Below are 16435 nucleotides of genomic sequence, written 5' to 3'. Positions count from 1 at the left end.
AGTCAGTGACTTGGTTAAGATCTTACAACTAGTTTATAGGAACACTGAGGTTAATATCTTGGTCTCCTGATATTTTGTTTGTTGCTGTTTTTATATTTGTCTTATGAGAAATGTGGGGAATGGAGCTTGGATTCATTTGGTTGTGTTTTGCGTATACCAAATAACCTTTAATTATGATGGAAGCATATACTTTTAGTCTCTTACATTTTGACCTCAGATATAGGTGTATATATGTTGTATACTGTGAGTTTATTATAATTATTTGATATATCTTTATCTCTGCATAAAGGATAGCGACTGTGTTTTATTTATTTTTTACTTCCTACTGTGTTTAACACATTTTCATATTTATAGTAAATATTCACTAAATATTTGTTAGAATGAATTTCATGATAGATGGTGCTGCAAATTGGTATTTTTTATTTGTTTTTAAAATATTTGGTGATTTTTACTGTTAAAAATATTTCATTGTCATCTCTAATTATAAGATTAATAAGACTATTGAAATAGAACATACAATCAACTAAAGATGTAATATTATTGAATAATTTTTTTAATGTTTATATATTTTTGAAGGAGAGAGAGAGAGAGAGAGAGAGAGAGAGAGAGAGACAGAGTGTGAATAGGGGAGGGGCAGAAAGAAAGGGAGACACAGGATCTGAAGCAGGCTCTAGGCTCCGAGCTGTCAGCACAGAGCCCTATGTGGGGCTCAATCTCACGAACCGTGAGATCATGACCTGAGCTGAAGTTGGACGCCACCCAGGCGCCCCTAAAGATGATATTATTGTATAAATATTTCTAAAATTGTGAGTCATACTCATACCTGAATTCATTGAAAGGTTTATTCTTTTTAGAGAAAAAGATTTTTTTAACGTTTATTAACGTTATTGAGAGAGAGAGAGAGACAGAGCATGAGCATGGGAGGGGCTGAGAGACCGGGAGACATAGAATCTGAAGCAGGCTCCATGGTCTGAGCTGTCAGCACAGAGCCGGACGCGGGGCTCGAACTCACAAACTGTGAGATCATGACCAGAGCCAAAGCCGGATGCCTAACTGACTGACCCACCCAGGCGCCCTGAAAAGTTTTTTTTCTTGTTTGAGTTTCTTGGTAAATGTCAACACAGAGGAATAAAAGTCTTCCTTTTTCTCTGAGCTTTTTTTCTCTGAACTGTGTTAATATACTGGTGATTGTTAAGGAAATCTTGTCTTCACTCTGCCCGTCAGCATTTTTTCAGTTTCGTAGATAATTCTTCGAAATAAACTTAATTGTGTAACTGGGATGTTAATATAGGTATTATTGATAATGGGTTTCTCTTATCCTTGTGTAAATTGAGGATTTAGACTAACTTCCTTGAGTAATTGCATTGTTAATTTTGAACTCATACATTGTATAAAATAAAAAAGGAGTAAGAGCAAAATAAACTCGAAAGAAAAGTGAATCATTGAGTTAACTGGACATCTAGGTTTCGAAGTACGAAGTATTTTAGATCTGTAAAGAGAGACTTCTTTTCTTAGAAGAGATTGCTTAACAAAGATAGATTTTTGAGATTTGAGTGAGACTACAGTCAGAGGATTGAAAAGTCTTTTTTTTCCCTTTAAACTTTTTAGTAAAGTCTAACACATACAGAAAAGTACACAAATCGTTAAGTGTACAGTCTGACCATTACTCCAAGTGAAAATACCCGTGTAATCAGCACACCTTTTGAGAAACAGAACATCTTTAGCATCCCACAAACTGCCTTGTGGAGCTTCTGGTCACTGTGCTCCTGTCAGAATAGCCACTGCTTTGGTTTCTAGCACCAAAGTCCATTTTCCCTGGAATCCCATAGTAAGTACCGTGTTCCCTTTGGTTTCCTGCTTCCTGTGTTCCCATTTTCAGAATCACCCATGTTATGCACTGTTGTAGTCATTGATTTCCAATGCTGTGTATTTTAGGAATATGTCACAATTTATGCTGTTTACCCATGTTACTAATGGTGGACATTTGGGTTGTTTTCTAAGCTGGGATTACTGCAGACTTTTCCACTATTTATGATTTTTACACATGTCTTTTGGGTTTTGTGTGTGTTTATGTTGATTGTAGAACTGGGATGATCTAAAGCCATCCTATTTTTGGACAAGGAAAATCAGGAACAGAATTTTGACTTAAGTGATTCGATTTCTTTATGCGCATAAAAGTGTGATGTGTGTAGAAGGAAATACAAGCAGCTTAATAAAGTTTGTTGAAGGCATTCAGATTTTCATAGCTGGCAGTCATGACTATAATGGAATAATTTGTTTTGATTTGCCTTTCAGTATTCTCTTCTGTAATTTCCTCATTTGTTCTTTGTTTCATTTCTGAGGTAACTTTTTCCTCTTCTGTGTGTGTGCTTTCATCCTTTATTTCTGGGCATGCCCTCCCTGCTTTTATCTTTGTTTGTGGACATCCAGCTCCTTGTTTTAAGCCTGATCTTTAAATTTTACGTGACCTTCCATTTAGAAATAATCCATCTCTCATTGTTGTATAATTCTTTACCTTTGTGTAATTTTTACTACATATTATCTTTATTGTTACTGTTTATATCCTTTTATCTTTATACTTTTAGATTGCACTTTTTTTGAGGATAGTTTAATTTTTGCCTTCCTCGGTCCCTAAAATACATACCTTGCATATATAGGTACATAAATAATATGTTGAATTTTAAATGCACTTATGGTTCTTTTATGTTCAAGGAAGAATAACTTATACTTTAAGAAATTATTAGAGAAGCAATATTAATTCTGTTATAACTACATGAAAAGTATAACTGACATTTAGTATTGGAATTTAGTTTCAGTGGTAGAAGATGGTGGATTGAGCTGGCTGAGGAAGTCTTACCAGAGAATGAAGGAACAAGCTGAGAAACAGAACAGACGTTTTGAAGACATTGTGGCTGAAAGATATGGGGTAAGTACTGGCATTAAGGAGATATGTATTATATTCAAAGCTATATGAGAAATAATGTCTGTAACTTTGTCAGTGTTTTGTGCCATGAAGCTCTTTTGAATTAAATGGGTATTAAATCTCAACTCTGTCTACTGCTGAAGCCATTTTCTGCCTTTTTTTAATTGTGTAAACTTCTGTAGCATATTTTTATTGATATGATGAACATAAAACTTAAGTGTGTGTGTTTAATCTAAAAATAACATTTTCTCATTGTGAGAAAATTTAAATAATGCAGGAAATCCCCCAATATGCCTCTTGAGATAAGCGCTGTTGAAATTTTGGTGTATTTCAGAGTTTTTCTTTATTCCAGAGATTTTATTTTCCAGAGTTTTAAAATACAAGTTTTTTTTTGTTCTTGTTTTTTGTTTTTTTGCTTTCTTTTTATTTATTTTTTATTACTTATTTATTTATTTATTTATTTATTTTAACATTTATTTTTGAGACAGGGAGAGACAGAGCATGAACGGGGGAGGGTCAGAGAGAGGGAGACACAGAATCTGAAGCAGGCTCCAGGCTCTGAGCTGTCAGCACAGAGCCCAATGCGGGGCTAGAACTCACGGACTGCGAGATCATGACCTGAGCCGAAGTCGGCCGCTTAACCGACTGAGCCACCCAGGCGCCCCTGCTTTCTTTTTAAAGAGAGAGAGTGTGTGCACACATGATATTTTAGAAGCAGCTCCCCCATTTACAAAGTGTGGATAATCTTTCTATTTCAGTTGTTAGTAATGCCCTTTTCTTTCTTAATTTCTAGCAAAAGCAGATGTAGAAAGTAGTAAGATTTCAAAAATATGGGCAAGTAAAAAAAAAGTGAGAGAAAAATCATATTTATTCTGGAGATTTTTAAAAAATGTTTTATTTATTTTTGAGAGAAAACATGAGCGGGGAGGGGGCTGAGAAGGGGACAGAGGATCCTAGCATCTGAAGCAGGCTCCATGCTGACAGCAGCAATCCCAGTGTGGGGCTTGAACTTACCTTTCAGATCACCACCTGAGCCAAAGTCAGCCGCTTAACCCACTGAGCCAGGCAGTGGCCGGGAGTTTTTTTGTTTTTTTTTTTGTTTTTTTTTTTTTAATGTTTGTTTATTTTTGAGATAGTGCCAATGGGGGAGAGGCAAAGAGAGAAGGGGACAGATCTTCCAAAGCAGGCTCTGCCCTGACAAACTGGAGATCAAAACCTGAGCCAAAGTCCGAGGCTCAACCAGCTGAGCCACCCGGGTACCCCCAAATCATCCTTTTTTTTAAAAAAAGAATGGTTGTGAGGATAGAGGAAGATGGCGGTGTAGGAGGACGCTGGTCTCACCGCGTCCTGCGGATCACCTAGATTCCACCCACATCTGCCTGAATAACCCAGAAGACCGCCAGAAGACTAGCAGAATGGACTCTCCGGAGCCAAGCGTAGACGAGAGGCCCACGGAAGAGGGTAGGAAGGGCGGAGAGGCGGTGCGCACTCCACGGACTGGCGGGAGGGAGCCGGGGCGGTGGAGGGGCAGCCCGCCCTGCAAGGTAGAGCCCCCGAATTCTGACTTGCAAAAGCAGAGGGGCTGGACGGAGTGTGTTCTGACAGCCAGTGGGACTTAACATCTGGAATGTTATAAGTCAACAGCTCTGCTCAGAGAGCGGGAGGGCTGGAGGACAACCGAAGGGAGAGTTGTTGAGCCCTGGAAGACAGAGCTCAGCTCTGCGGGGAACAAAGGCACTCAGAAGCGCCATCTCCCTCGTCCATCCCCCAGCAGAAATCCCAAAGGGAACCAGTTCCCGTCACCGAACTTGCTTGCACCGTGCAAACACCCAAGGCTGTGCTTCTGTGGATCCATCCCTCCGACGGGTCTGTCTGCCTGCCTCCCAGTGCTGCAGGGCCCCTCCCACAGCGGACCACTGATGGCAAAGCGAGCTAAGCCTGCCCCTCCCGCCCCTGTGCACCTTGCGGATCCATCCCAGCTAATATGCCCTTGGCCAGGTCCCATCCAAGAAGCACCACAAGCCTGGTAGTGTGCAAGCAGTCCAGACAGGGGCCACCCCACTCCACAGCGAGTACTGCCCCTCGGAAAGGGGAAGATAAGGTACACACCAGTCTGTGGCCCCAGCGGAGAGCTGGAGTCAGACATCGGGTCTGACTGTGGCCCCACCCACCAGCACAAGTTACTGAAGACAGCACAGGGGAAGTGCCCTACAGTTTGGAGCCACCGCAGGAACTACCCAAAATGATAAAATGGAAGAAATCTTCTCAAAAGAAACTCCAGGAAGTAGCGACAGCTAACAAATTGATGAAAACTGATTTAAGCAATATAACGGAACAAGAATTTAGAATAATAGTCATAGAATTAATCGCTGGGCTTGAAAAAAGCATAGAGGACAGCAGAGAATCTATTGCTACAGAGATCAAGGGACTAAGAAATAGTTATGAGGAGCTAAAAAATGGTATAAATGAGGGGCAAAATAAAAAGGAGGTGGCCATAGCATGGATTGAAGAGGCAGAGGAGAGAATAGGTGAATTAGAAGATAAAATTATGGAAAAAGAGGAAGCTGAGAAAAAGATAAAAAAATCCAGGAGTATGAGGGGAGAATTTGAGAACTAAGTGATGCAATGAAATGCAATAATATCCGTATAATAGGGATTCCAGAGGGGGAAGAGAGAGAGAAAGGGGCTGAAGGTGTATTTGAACAAATCAAAGCTGAGAACTTCCCTGATCTGGGGAAGGAAAAAGGCATTGAAATCCAAGAGGCACAGAGAACTCTGTTCAGACATAACTTCAATCGATCTTCTGCACGACATATCATAGTGAAACTGGCAAAATACAAGGATAAAGAGAGAATTCTGAAAGCACTAAGGATAAACAGGCCCTGACTTACAAAGGTAGACACATAAGGGTAGTAGCAGACCTATCTACTGAAACTTGGCAGGCCAGAAAGGAATGGCAGGAAATCTTCACTGTGATGAACAGAAAAAAATATGGAGCCAAGAATCCTTTACCCAGCAAGTCTGTCATTCAGAATAGAAGGAGAGATAAAGATTTTCCCAAACAAACAAAAACTGATGGAATTCATCACCACTAAACCAGCCCTACAAGAGATCCTAAGGGGGATTCTGTAAGTGAAATGTTGCAAGGACCACAAAGTACCAGAAACATCACTACAAGCATGAAACCTACAGACATCACAACGACTCTAAACCCATATAATAACACTGAATGTAAATGGACTAAATGCTCCAACCAAAAGACATAGAGTATCAGAATGTATGAAAAAAAAAAACAAGATCCATCTATTTGCTGTCTACAAGAGACTCATTTTAGACCTGAGGACACCTTCAGATTGAAAGTGAGGGGATGGAGAACTATCTATCATGCTACTGGAACTCAAAAGAAAGCTGGAGTAGCCATACTTGTATCAGACAAACTAGACTTTAAATGAAAGGTTGTAACAAGAGATGAAGAAGGGCATTATATAATAATTACAAGGTCTATCCATCAGGAAAAGCTAACAATTATAAATGTCTATGTGCCGAATATGGGAGCCCCCAAACATATAAAACAATTCATCACAAATGTAAGCAACCTTATTGATAAGAACGTGGTAATTGCAGGGGACTTTTGTACTCCATGGACGGCAATGGATAGATCATCTAGACACAGGATCAATAAAGAAACAAGAGCCCTGAATGATACACTGGATCAGATGAACTTGACAGATGCATTTAGAATTCTGCATCCCAAAGCAACAGAATATACTTTCTTCTCGAGTGCACATGGAACCTTCTCCAAGATAGATCACATATTGGGTCACAAAACAGCCCTTCATAAGTATACAAGAATTGAGATCATCCCATGCACACTTTCAGACCACAGTGCTATGAAGCTTGAAATCAACCACAGGAAAAAGTCTGGAAAACCTCCAAAAGCCTGGAGGTTAAAGAACACCCTACTAAAGAATGAATGGGTCAACCAGGCAATTAGAGAAGAAATTTAAAAATATGTGGAAACAACTGAAAATGAAAATACAGCCATCCAAACGCTTTGGGATGCAGCGAAGGTAGTCCTGAGAGGAAAATACATTGCAATCCAGGCCTATCTTAAGAAACAAGAAAAATCCCAAATACAAAATCTAACAGTACACCTAAGGGAAATAGAAGCAGAACAGCAAAGACACCCCAAACCCAGCAGAAGAAGAGAAATAAAGAGCAGAGCAGAAATAAACAATATAGAATCTAAAAGAACTGTAGAGCAGGTCAATGAAACCAAGAGTTGGTTTTTTGAAAAAAATAAACGAAATTGATAAACCTCTAGCCAGGCTTCTCAAAAAGGAAAGGGAGATGACCCAAATAGATAAAATCATGAATGAAAATGGAATTATTACAACCAACCCCTCAGAAATACAAGCAATTATCAGGGAATACTATGAAAAATTATATGCCAACAAACTGGACAACCTGGAAGAAATGGGCAAATTCCTAAGCACCCACACACTTCCAAAATTCAAACAGGAAGAAATAGAAAGCTTGAACAGACCCATAACCAGTGAAGAAATTGAACCATTTATCAAAAATCTCCCAACAAATAAGATTCCAGGACCAGATGGCATCCCTGGGGAATTCTACCAGAGAGAAAGCAGAGATAATACCTATCCTTCTTAAGCTGTTCCAAAAATATAAAGGAAGGAAAACTTCCAGACTCATTCTATGAAGCCAGCATTACTTTGATTCCCAAACCAGACAGAGACCCAGCAAAAAAAGAGAATTACAGGCCAATATCCCTGATGAATATGGGTGCAAAAATTCTCAATAAGATACTAGCAAATCGAATTCAACAGCATATAAAAAGAATTGTTCACCATGATCAAGTGGGATTCATTCCTGGCCTGCAGGGCTGGTTCAACATTCGCAAATCAATCAATGTGATACATCACATTAATAAAAGAAAAGAAAAGAACCATATGATCGTGTCAATCAATGCAGAAAAAGCATTTGACAAAATTCAGCATCCTTTCTTAATAAAAAACCTTCGCAAAAGTCGGATTAGAAGGAACATACTTAAACATCATAAAAGCCATTTATGAAAAGCTCACAGCTAATATCATCCTCAATGGGGAAAAACTGAGAGCTTTCTCCCTGAGATCAGGAACATGACAGGGATGCCCACTCTCACCGCTGTTGTTTAACATGGTGTTGGAAGTGCTAGCATCAGCAATCAGACAACAAAAGGAAATCAAAGGCATCAAAATTGGCAAAGATGAAGTTAAGCTTTCACTTTTTGCAGATGACATGATATTATACCTGGAAAACCGATAGACTCCACCAAAGGTCTGCTAGAACTGATACATGAATTCAGCAAAGTCGCAGGATACAAAATCAATGCACAGAAATCAGTTGCATTCTTATACGCTAATAATGAAGCAACAGAAAGACAAATAAAGAAACTGATCCCATTCACAATTGCACCAAGAAGCATAAAATAGCTAGGAATAAACCTAACCAAAGACATAAAAGATCTGTATGCTGAAAACTATAGGAAGCTTATGAAGGAAATTGAAGAAGATATAAAGAAATGGAAAAACATTCTGTGCTCATGGATTGGAAGAATAATATTGTTAAGATGTCAACACTACTCAAAGAAATCTACACATTCAATGCAATCCCAATCAAAATTTCACCAGCATTCTTCTCGAAGCTAGAACAAGCAATCCGAAAATTTGTATGGAGCCACAAAAGACCCCGAATAGCCAAAGTAATATTGAAGAAGACCAAAGTGGGAGGCATCACAATCCCAGACTTTAGCCTCTACTACAAAGCTGTAATCATCAAGACAGCATGGTATTGGCACAAAAACAGACACATAGACCAATGGAATAGAATACAGACCCCAGAATTGGACCCACAAAAGTGTGGCCAACTGATCTTTGACAAAGCAGGAAAGAATATCCAATGGAAAAAAGACAGTCTCTTTAACAAATGGTGCTGGGAGAACTGGGCAGCAACATGTAGAAGAATGAAACTAGAGCACTTTCTTAGACCATTCACCAAAATAAACTCAAAATGGATGAAGGACCTGAATGTGAGACAGGAAACCATCAAAATCCTAGAGGAGAAAGCAGGAAAAAGCCTCTTTGACCTCACCTGCAGCAATTTCTTACAAGACACATCTCCAAAAGCAAGGGAATTAAAAGCAAAAATGAACTATCGGGACCTCATGAAGATAAAAAGCTTCTGCACTGCAAAGGAAACAATCAACAACACTAAAAGGCAACCTATGGAATGGGAAAAGATACTTGCAAATGACATATTGGACAAAGTGCTAGTATGCAAAGTCTATTAAGAACTCACCAAACTCCACGCCTGAAAAACAAATAATCCAGTGAAGAAATGGGTAGAAGACATGAATAGACACTTCTTTAAAGAAGACATCCAGATGGTCAACAGGCACATGAAAAGATGCTCAACGTCCCTCCTCATCAGGGAAATACAAATCAAAACCACACTCAGATATCACCTCACGGCAGTCAGAGTGGCTAAAATGAACAAATCAGGAGATTATAGATGCTGGCGAGGGTGTGGAGAAATGGGAACCTTCTTACACTGTTGGTGGGAATGCAAACTGGTGCAGCCGCTCTGGGAAACAGTGTGGAGGTTCCTCAAAAAATTAAAAATAGATCTCCCCTATGACCCAGCAGTAGCACTGCTAGGAATTTACCCAAGGGATACAGGAGTCCTGATGCATAGGGGCATTTGGACCCCAATGTTTATAGCAGCACTCTCACCAATAGCCAAATTATGGAAAGAGCCTAAATGTCCATCAACTGATGAATGGATAAAGAAATTGTGGTTTATATACACAATGGAATACCATGTGGCAATGAGAAAGAATGAAATATGGCCTTTTGTAGCAGCGAGGTTGGAACTGGAGAGTGTTATGCTAAGTGGAATAAGCCATACAGAGAAAGACAGATACCATATGTTTTCACTTTTATGTGGATCCTGAGAAACTTAAGAGAAGACCATGGGGAAGGGGAAGGGGAAAAAAAGTTGAGAGGGAGGGAGGCAAACTGTAAGAGACTCTTAAAAACTGAGAATAAACTGAGGGTTGATGGGGGTGGGAGGAAGGGGAGAATGGGTGATGGGCACTGAGGAGGGCACCTGTTGGGATGAGCACTGGGTGTTGTATGGAAACCAATTTGACAATACATTTCATATTAAAAACATTGCTTGTTAAATTTTGATGCATTCATTTTTATAGATTTCTTTCCTGTTTTTTATATACTTTTAAAATAGTTTTATAAGAGTAGGCTCATGGAATACATTCTGGGTCTTTTTATGTACTAATAGAGGCATAGTTGGATGTCAGTAAATACACATTTTAATGACCTTAATATTTTAATATATATTTGTATGGATTTGCCATGTATTTATTTACTTAATGATGGAGTGACATTTTTATTTTATTTTCCCCTGTTAAATAATATTGTACTCATCATCTTTGTTTAATGCATTTTGTAAACTCACCAGGTTACTTTCTTAAGATGAATTACTAAAAACAAAATTGTTATTTGAAGGATAGGGATACTTAAAGTGAGTTGTATATTAACAAATATCTCTACAAAAAGGATCAAATTATATTTTCATTACAATGACTCTTATCACATGATTTTGTTAGTCTTCATAGTGTGCTACTGTGCTAAGCAGATTTTTTTTTTTTTTTTTTTTTTGCTTTTATTTTTGCTTACTAATGCACTGGAATGTTTTTTCATATTTTTTTGGTCATTTGTATTTTTTTTTTTTAATGTTTATTTATTTTGAGAGAGAGGGTGCATGAGAGTACGTATAGAACTAGGGAAGGGACAGAGTGAGAGGGAGAGGGGATCCCACATTGCAGAGTGTGATGTGGGGCTCAAACTCATGACTGTGAGCTCATGACCTGGGCTGAAATTAAGAGCTAGATGCTCAAGTGACTCAGCCCCCCGGGCGTGTTGGCCATTTTTATTTTTAAGTGAATCGATTGTTGATGACATTTACCCATTTTCCCTTTGGGATATTGATTGCTTTAAGGTCTTTTAATCTGTTGTAAATTTTTCTCTCAGTTTCATGTTTAGTTTTTACTTTGTTTATATTTGCTATGGGTAGGTTTTGAACATTTTTACCTAACAAAATCCATCAGGTTTTTCTTTCATCACTTAATATTCTTGCTATAATTCACTGAAAGGCTTTTGTCACCCAAAAAATCATAAAAATGTATGTCTGTATTTACTTTGAGTACTTGCTCAGTACTTTTTATGGGTATCTTTCATCTTTTTGGAATATATATCTATATATGTATATATATAGATATATATTTGTGTATATTGTAAAGTAGGTTTCTAACTTTATGTCTTCAGATAGTCATTTATAATATATTGAATAAGTTTTCCCACTACTTTGATATGACACATTTATTATATATTAGTTTGTCTTTTATAAAATGAGTCTATTTTACTGTCAAATCTATTCTGTTGATTTTTCTGCTGTTTCCTGGAATTAGTATCCTACTCTTATAATTATTGTTGTTTTCAGTAACTCATGCAGATAGTAAATGATTAGTGAACACCTACTGTGTGGTAAGGTCAGTCTTTTTTTATTAGTTATTAAAAAATTAGCTCTTCATTCTTACACATTTTTCAGTTGTTGTTAAATGTAAAAAAATTGTTAAAAAATGTAGAAATTGTTTTGTCAAGTTCAAGCTCAACTGAAACATTTTCCCAAAATTTATCATAAGCTTACATATCTTTTTGGAATTTTGATTTGAATTTAACTAAATTTAACTAAATTTAACTAAATCAGGGATGATTAATATCTTTATAATGTTGAATCATCCTAAAATATTGGACATTTATTCAAATTTTCATTTATATTCTTCAGTAAATTTCTCTGTGTAATTACTATGCATGTGTCCTTAAGGTTTAAAAATCTTTTTTTCTATTTTATATTGAATCTTTTTTCCTTTGTGGGTTCAGACTTGCTGTTGGTGCTAGAAGGCCATTATTCTAAACTCGCGTCATTAAATCTAATTTTTTAAATTGGGTCATCTGGAAAGATAGTTATCTACAAATGATTTCTTTGCTTTATCCCCTCACTATTAATGATGTTTGATCTTTTTTGTCTTCTCAAAATAGAATTTCAGAACTTTGATAGAAGCCCTGGAAGCTAGTTCTCTTGTTTTTCCATGTAAATGCTAGCTTCTTGCATTTAAGATGAAGATCATCATCTTTAAAAAGTATCCTTGCATTCAGAGTTTAGTAGATAGTAGAGGTGTTCTTTTGTTTCCTTTTTTAAAATTATAAATGGATATCTTAATTTTTATGAAATAACTGTTGTGATGTCCTTTGAGATGATAGGATTTTTTTTCTTTCAGTTGATAATGAGATGAATTGTGTTAATACATTTCCTAATGTTAGACTGCTCTTGCATTCTTTGACTCCTATTTGATCATGGCATTTCCTTTAATATGCTACTAAATTAAATTTGTTAATATCTTATTTTGAACTTATATCTTCACTTACATATGTAATGGCCTTGAGTTTTCTTCGTATGTTATTTTTATTAAATTTTGATAGGGTTATTATAAGTTTACTATTTGAATTGTGAAGTTTGTTATAATTTCTGAATGCTTTAGAACAGTAAAAACATTGGCTTTGTAGTCAAATATTCCTTAATTTCAATATACGTTTTCTTCCTCTTTTGGTGTGTGGCCTTAGCTTCCTTTTCTCCCCGTTATAAAAACACCTCTATTAAATAGCAACCTCGTAGGATTCTTGTGAGCATTAATAATAATTTGGGTCCTTTTCATGTGCCAAACACTGTTGAAGTGCTTCATGTATAATTAATTAATTTAATACCACAACAGTACTATTATTCTTATTTTGCAAATGAGGAAACTGAGGCAGACAGAGGCTAAATAACTTAACCAAGATTAGATGGTAGATCAGTAGATTTGAACCCCTAGGTATTGTCTCCTAAAACTCATTTAAGTGGTGTAAAATAGGTAATATAATGAGAATTGGATAAATTGTGGTAATTGGTGTTTTTTTTATCATTACCGTACTTTATTGACTCTAAGAAGCCACTAATGGTAGATACACCGTTATTTCATGTATCAATAAGAAAGTAAAAAGCTGCCTTTAAGGCAATGTTTTCATTATGAAACTGCCCTCCCTCCTGCCCCAACCCCCTCCGCTGCCATCATTTCTGTTCTGTTCATATTATTACTTGATTTAAGAAACATGTCAAATCTATAATTTTAAATAATTAAAAAAATGAAACATTAGGGATTATCTCTGCCTAGGCTAAGATAATAATTTTGCCATATTTTGATCCCCCATCTCACCTCTCAGACTTGGTTAAAATAATTTGAAAAAAAAATTTTAAGTTTTAAATTTCAGTTTGTTAACATATTGTGTAATATTAGTTTCAGGTGTACAATGTAGTGATTTAGCACTTCCAGACATCACTCTGCGCTCATCACAGCAAGTGCTGTCCTTAATCCCCATCACCTGTTTCCCCATCACCCCACCTACCTCCCCTCTGGTACCCATCAGTGTGTTCAGTATAGTTGAGAGTCTGGTTCTTGGTCTGCCTCATTTTCTCTCTCTCTTTTTTTTTTTTTTTTTTTTTTTTTTTGCCCCGTTTGCTTGTTGGTTTTGTTTCTTAAATTCCACATATGAGTGAAATCATATAGTGTTTCTTTCTCTGACTTATTTCGCTTAGCATAATATTCTCTAGCTCCATCCATGTTGTTGCAAATTGCAAGATTTCTTTCTTTTTTATGGCTGAGTAATACTCCATTGTGTGTATACCACATCTTCTTCCTCCATTCATCAGTCAACGGATACTTGGGCTGTTTTCATAATTTGGCTATTATAGATAATGATGCAATACATATCAGGGTGCGTGTATCCCTTTGAATCTGTATTTTTGTATTCTTTGGGTAAATTCCTAGTGTTGTGATTGCTGGATCGTAGGGTAGTTCTATTTTTAACTTTTTAAGGAACCTTTGTTTTCCACAGTGTCTGCACCAATTTGTATTCCTACTAACATTGCAAGAGAGTTTCCCTTCCTCTGTCTTCTCACCAATACCTGTTGTTTCTTGTGTTGTTGATTTTTGCCATTCTGATAATAATGTAATATCTCATTGTAGCTTTGATTTGCTTTTCCCTGATGATCAGTGATGTTGAGCATCTTTTCGTGTACCTGTTGGCCATCTGGATGTCTTCTTTGGAAAGATGTCTGTTCAGGTCTTCTGCCCATTTTTTAATTGGATTATTCATTTTTTAGGTGTTGAGTTTTTTTTTTTTTTAATTTAAAGTTTATTTGTTTATTTTGCAAGAGAGAGAGAATGAGCAGGGGAGGGGCAGAGAGAGGGCCGGGGGTGGGGGGGACAGAGGATCAGAAGTGGGCTCTGTGCTGACAGCAGAGAGCCCAATGTGAGGCTTGAACTCATGCATTGTAAGATCACGACCTGAGCTGAAGTTGGATGCTTAACCAACTAAACCACCCAGGTGCCTTGAGTTTTATAAGTTTTTTTTATATATTTTGGATACTACTCTTTTATCTGATATGTCATTTGCAAGTAATTTCTCCCATTCTGTAAGCTGCCTTTTAGTTTTGTTGATTGTTTTCTTTGCTGTGCAGAAGCTTTTTATTTTGATGTAGTCCCAATAGTTCATTTTTGCTTTTATTTCCCTTGCCTCAGGAGACATATCTAGTAAGAAATTAATGGGCCAATGTCAAAGAAGTTCCTGTCTGTCTTCTCTTCTAGGATTTTTATGGTTTCATGTGTCACATGTAGGTTTATTCCATTTTGAGTTTGTCTTTTTGTGTATACTGTAAGAAAGTGGTCCAGGATCAACCTTTTGCTTATAGCTGACCAGTTTTCCCAACACCATTTGTTGAAGAAGAGACTATCTTTTTTGCATTGGATATTTTTCTCTGCTTTGATTGAAGATTAATTGACCATATAGTTGTGGGTTCATTTCTGGGTTTTCTATCCTGTTCTAGTGATCTATGTGTCTATTTTTGTGCCAGTACCATACTGGTTTGATCACTGTAGCTTTGTCATATAACTTGAAGTCCAGAATTATGATGCCTACAGCTTTGCTTTTGTTTTTCAGGATTGCTTTGCCTATTTTGGATCTTTTGTGATTCCATACAAATTTTACAATTGTTTGTTCTAGCACTGTGAAAAATGCTGTTGGTGTTTTGATAGGGATTGAACTAAATGTGTAGATCGCTTGGAGGTATAGACATTTTAAAACTGTTCTTCCAATCCATGGGCATGGAATGTCTCTCCATTTTTTTGTGTCATCTTTCCATTTCTTTCATCAGTGCTTTTCATAGTACAGGTCTTTCATATCTTTGGTTAGGTTTATTCCTAGGTATCTTATTGTTTTTGGTATAGTTGTGAGTGGGATTGATTACTTAATATCTCTTACTGCTGCTTTATTATTGATGTATAGAAATGCAACAGATTTCTTTATGTTCATTTTGTGTCCTGCAGCTTTGCTGAATTTGTGTTTCAGTTCTAGCAATTTTTTGGTGGGTTTTCAATATATAGTTTCTTGTCATGTGCAAGTAGCAAAAGTTTGACTTTTTCCTTGCCAATTTGGATGCCTTTTCTTTTTGTTGTCTAATTCCTGAGGCTAGGACTTCAGGTACTATGTTAAATAACAGTGGTGAGAGTGGACATTCCTGTCTTGTTCCTGACCATAGAGGAAAAATTCTCAGTTTTACCATTGAGGATGATATTAGCTGTGGTTTTTTCATAGATGGCCTTTATTATGATGAGGTATGTTCCCTGTAAATGTACTTTGTTGAGGGTTTTTATCATGAATGGATGTTGTACTTTGTTAGATGCTTTTTTGAATCTGTTGGAATGATCATACGGTTCTTTTCCTCTCTCTTACTGATATTATCACATTGATTGATTTGCAAATATTGAACCACCCTTGCAGTCCAGGAATAAATCCCATTTGGTCGTGGTGAATGATTCTGTTAATGTACTATTGGAAGTGGTTTGCTGGTATTTTTTTTTTTTTTTTAATTTACATCCAAGTTAGGTAGCATATAGTGCAACAATGATTTCAGTAGTAGATTCCTTAATGCCCCTTACCCATTTAACCCATCACTCCTCCCACAACTCCTCCAGCAACCCTCTGTTTGTTCTCTATATTTAAGAGTCTCCTATGTTTTGTCCCCCTCCCTGTTTTTATATTATTTTTGCTTCCCTTAGGTTCATCTGTTTTGTATCTAAAATTCCTCATGTGAGTGAAGTCTTATGATATTTGTCTTTCTCTGACTGACTAATTTTGCTTGGCGTAATAACCTCTAGTTCCATTGACATAGTTGCAAATGACATTTCATTCTTTTTGACTGCCAAGTAATACTCCATTGTATATGTATACATCTTCTTCTCCATTCATCTGTTGATGGACATTTAGGCTGTTTCCATACTTG

The 16435-nt window shown here is 36.9% G+C and overlaps 1 protein-coding gene across 2 annotated transcripts in view; it reads left to right on the top strand.

Annotated features, from left to right (window-relative positions):
• The window catches only part of CWF19L2 (CWF19 like cell cycle control factor 2), a 155429-nt gene that overhangs the window by 31065 nt on the left and 107929 nt on the right, over positions 1 to 16435 (top strand). For both annotated transcript variants that reach the window (XM_042904088.1, XM_042904089.1), the window contains exon 7: positions 2811 to 2926. In XM_042904088.1, the coding sequence (XP_042760022.1) occupies positions 2811 to 2926 (116 nt within the window). The remainder of the gene's footprint in view (positions 1 to 2810; positions 2927 to 16435) is intronic.

Source organism: Panthera leo, chromosome D1 (genome assembly GCF_018350215.1).
Source record: "Panthera leo isolate Ple1 chromosome D1, P.leo_Ple1_pat1.1, whole genome shotgun sequence".
NCBI classification, from domain to species: Eukaryota; Metazoa; Chordata; class Mammalia; order Carnivora; family Felidae; genus Panthera; species Panthera leo.
This window is presented reverse-complemented; position numbering and strand designations above follow the sequence as displayed.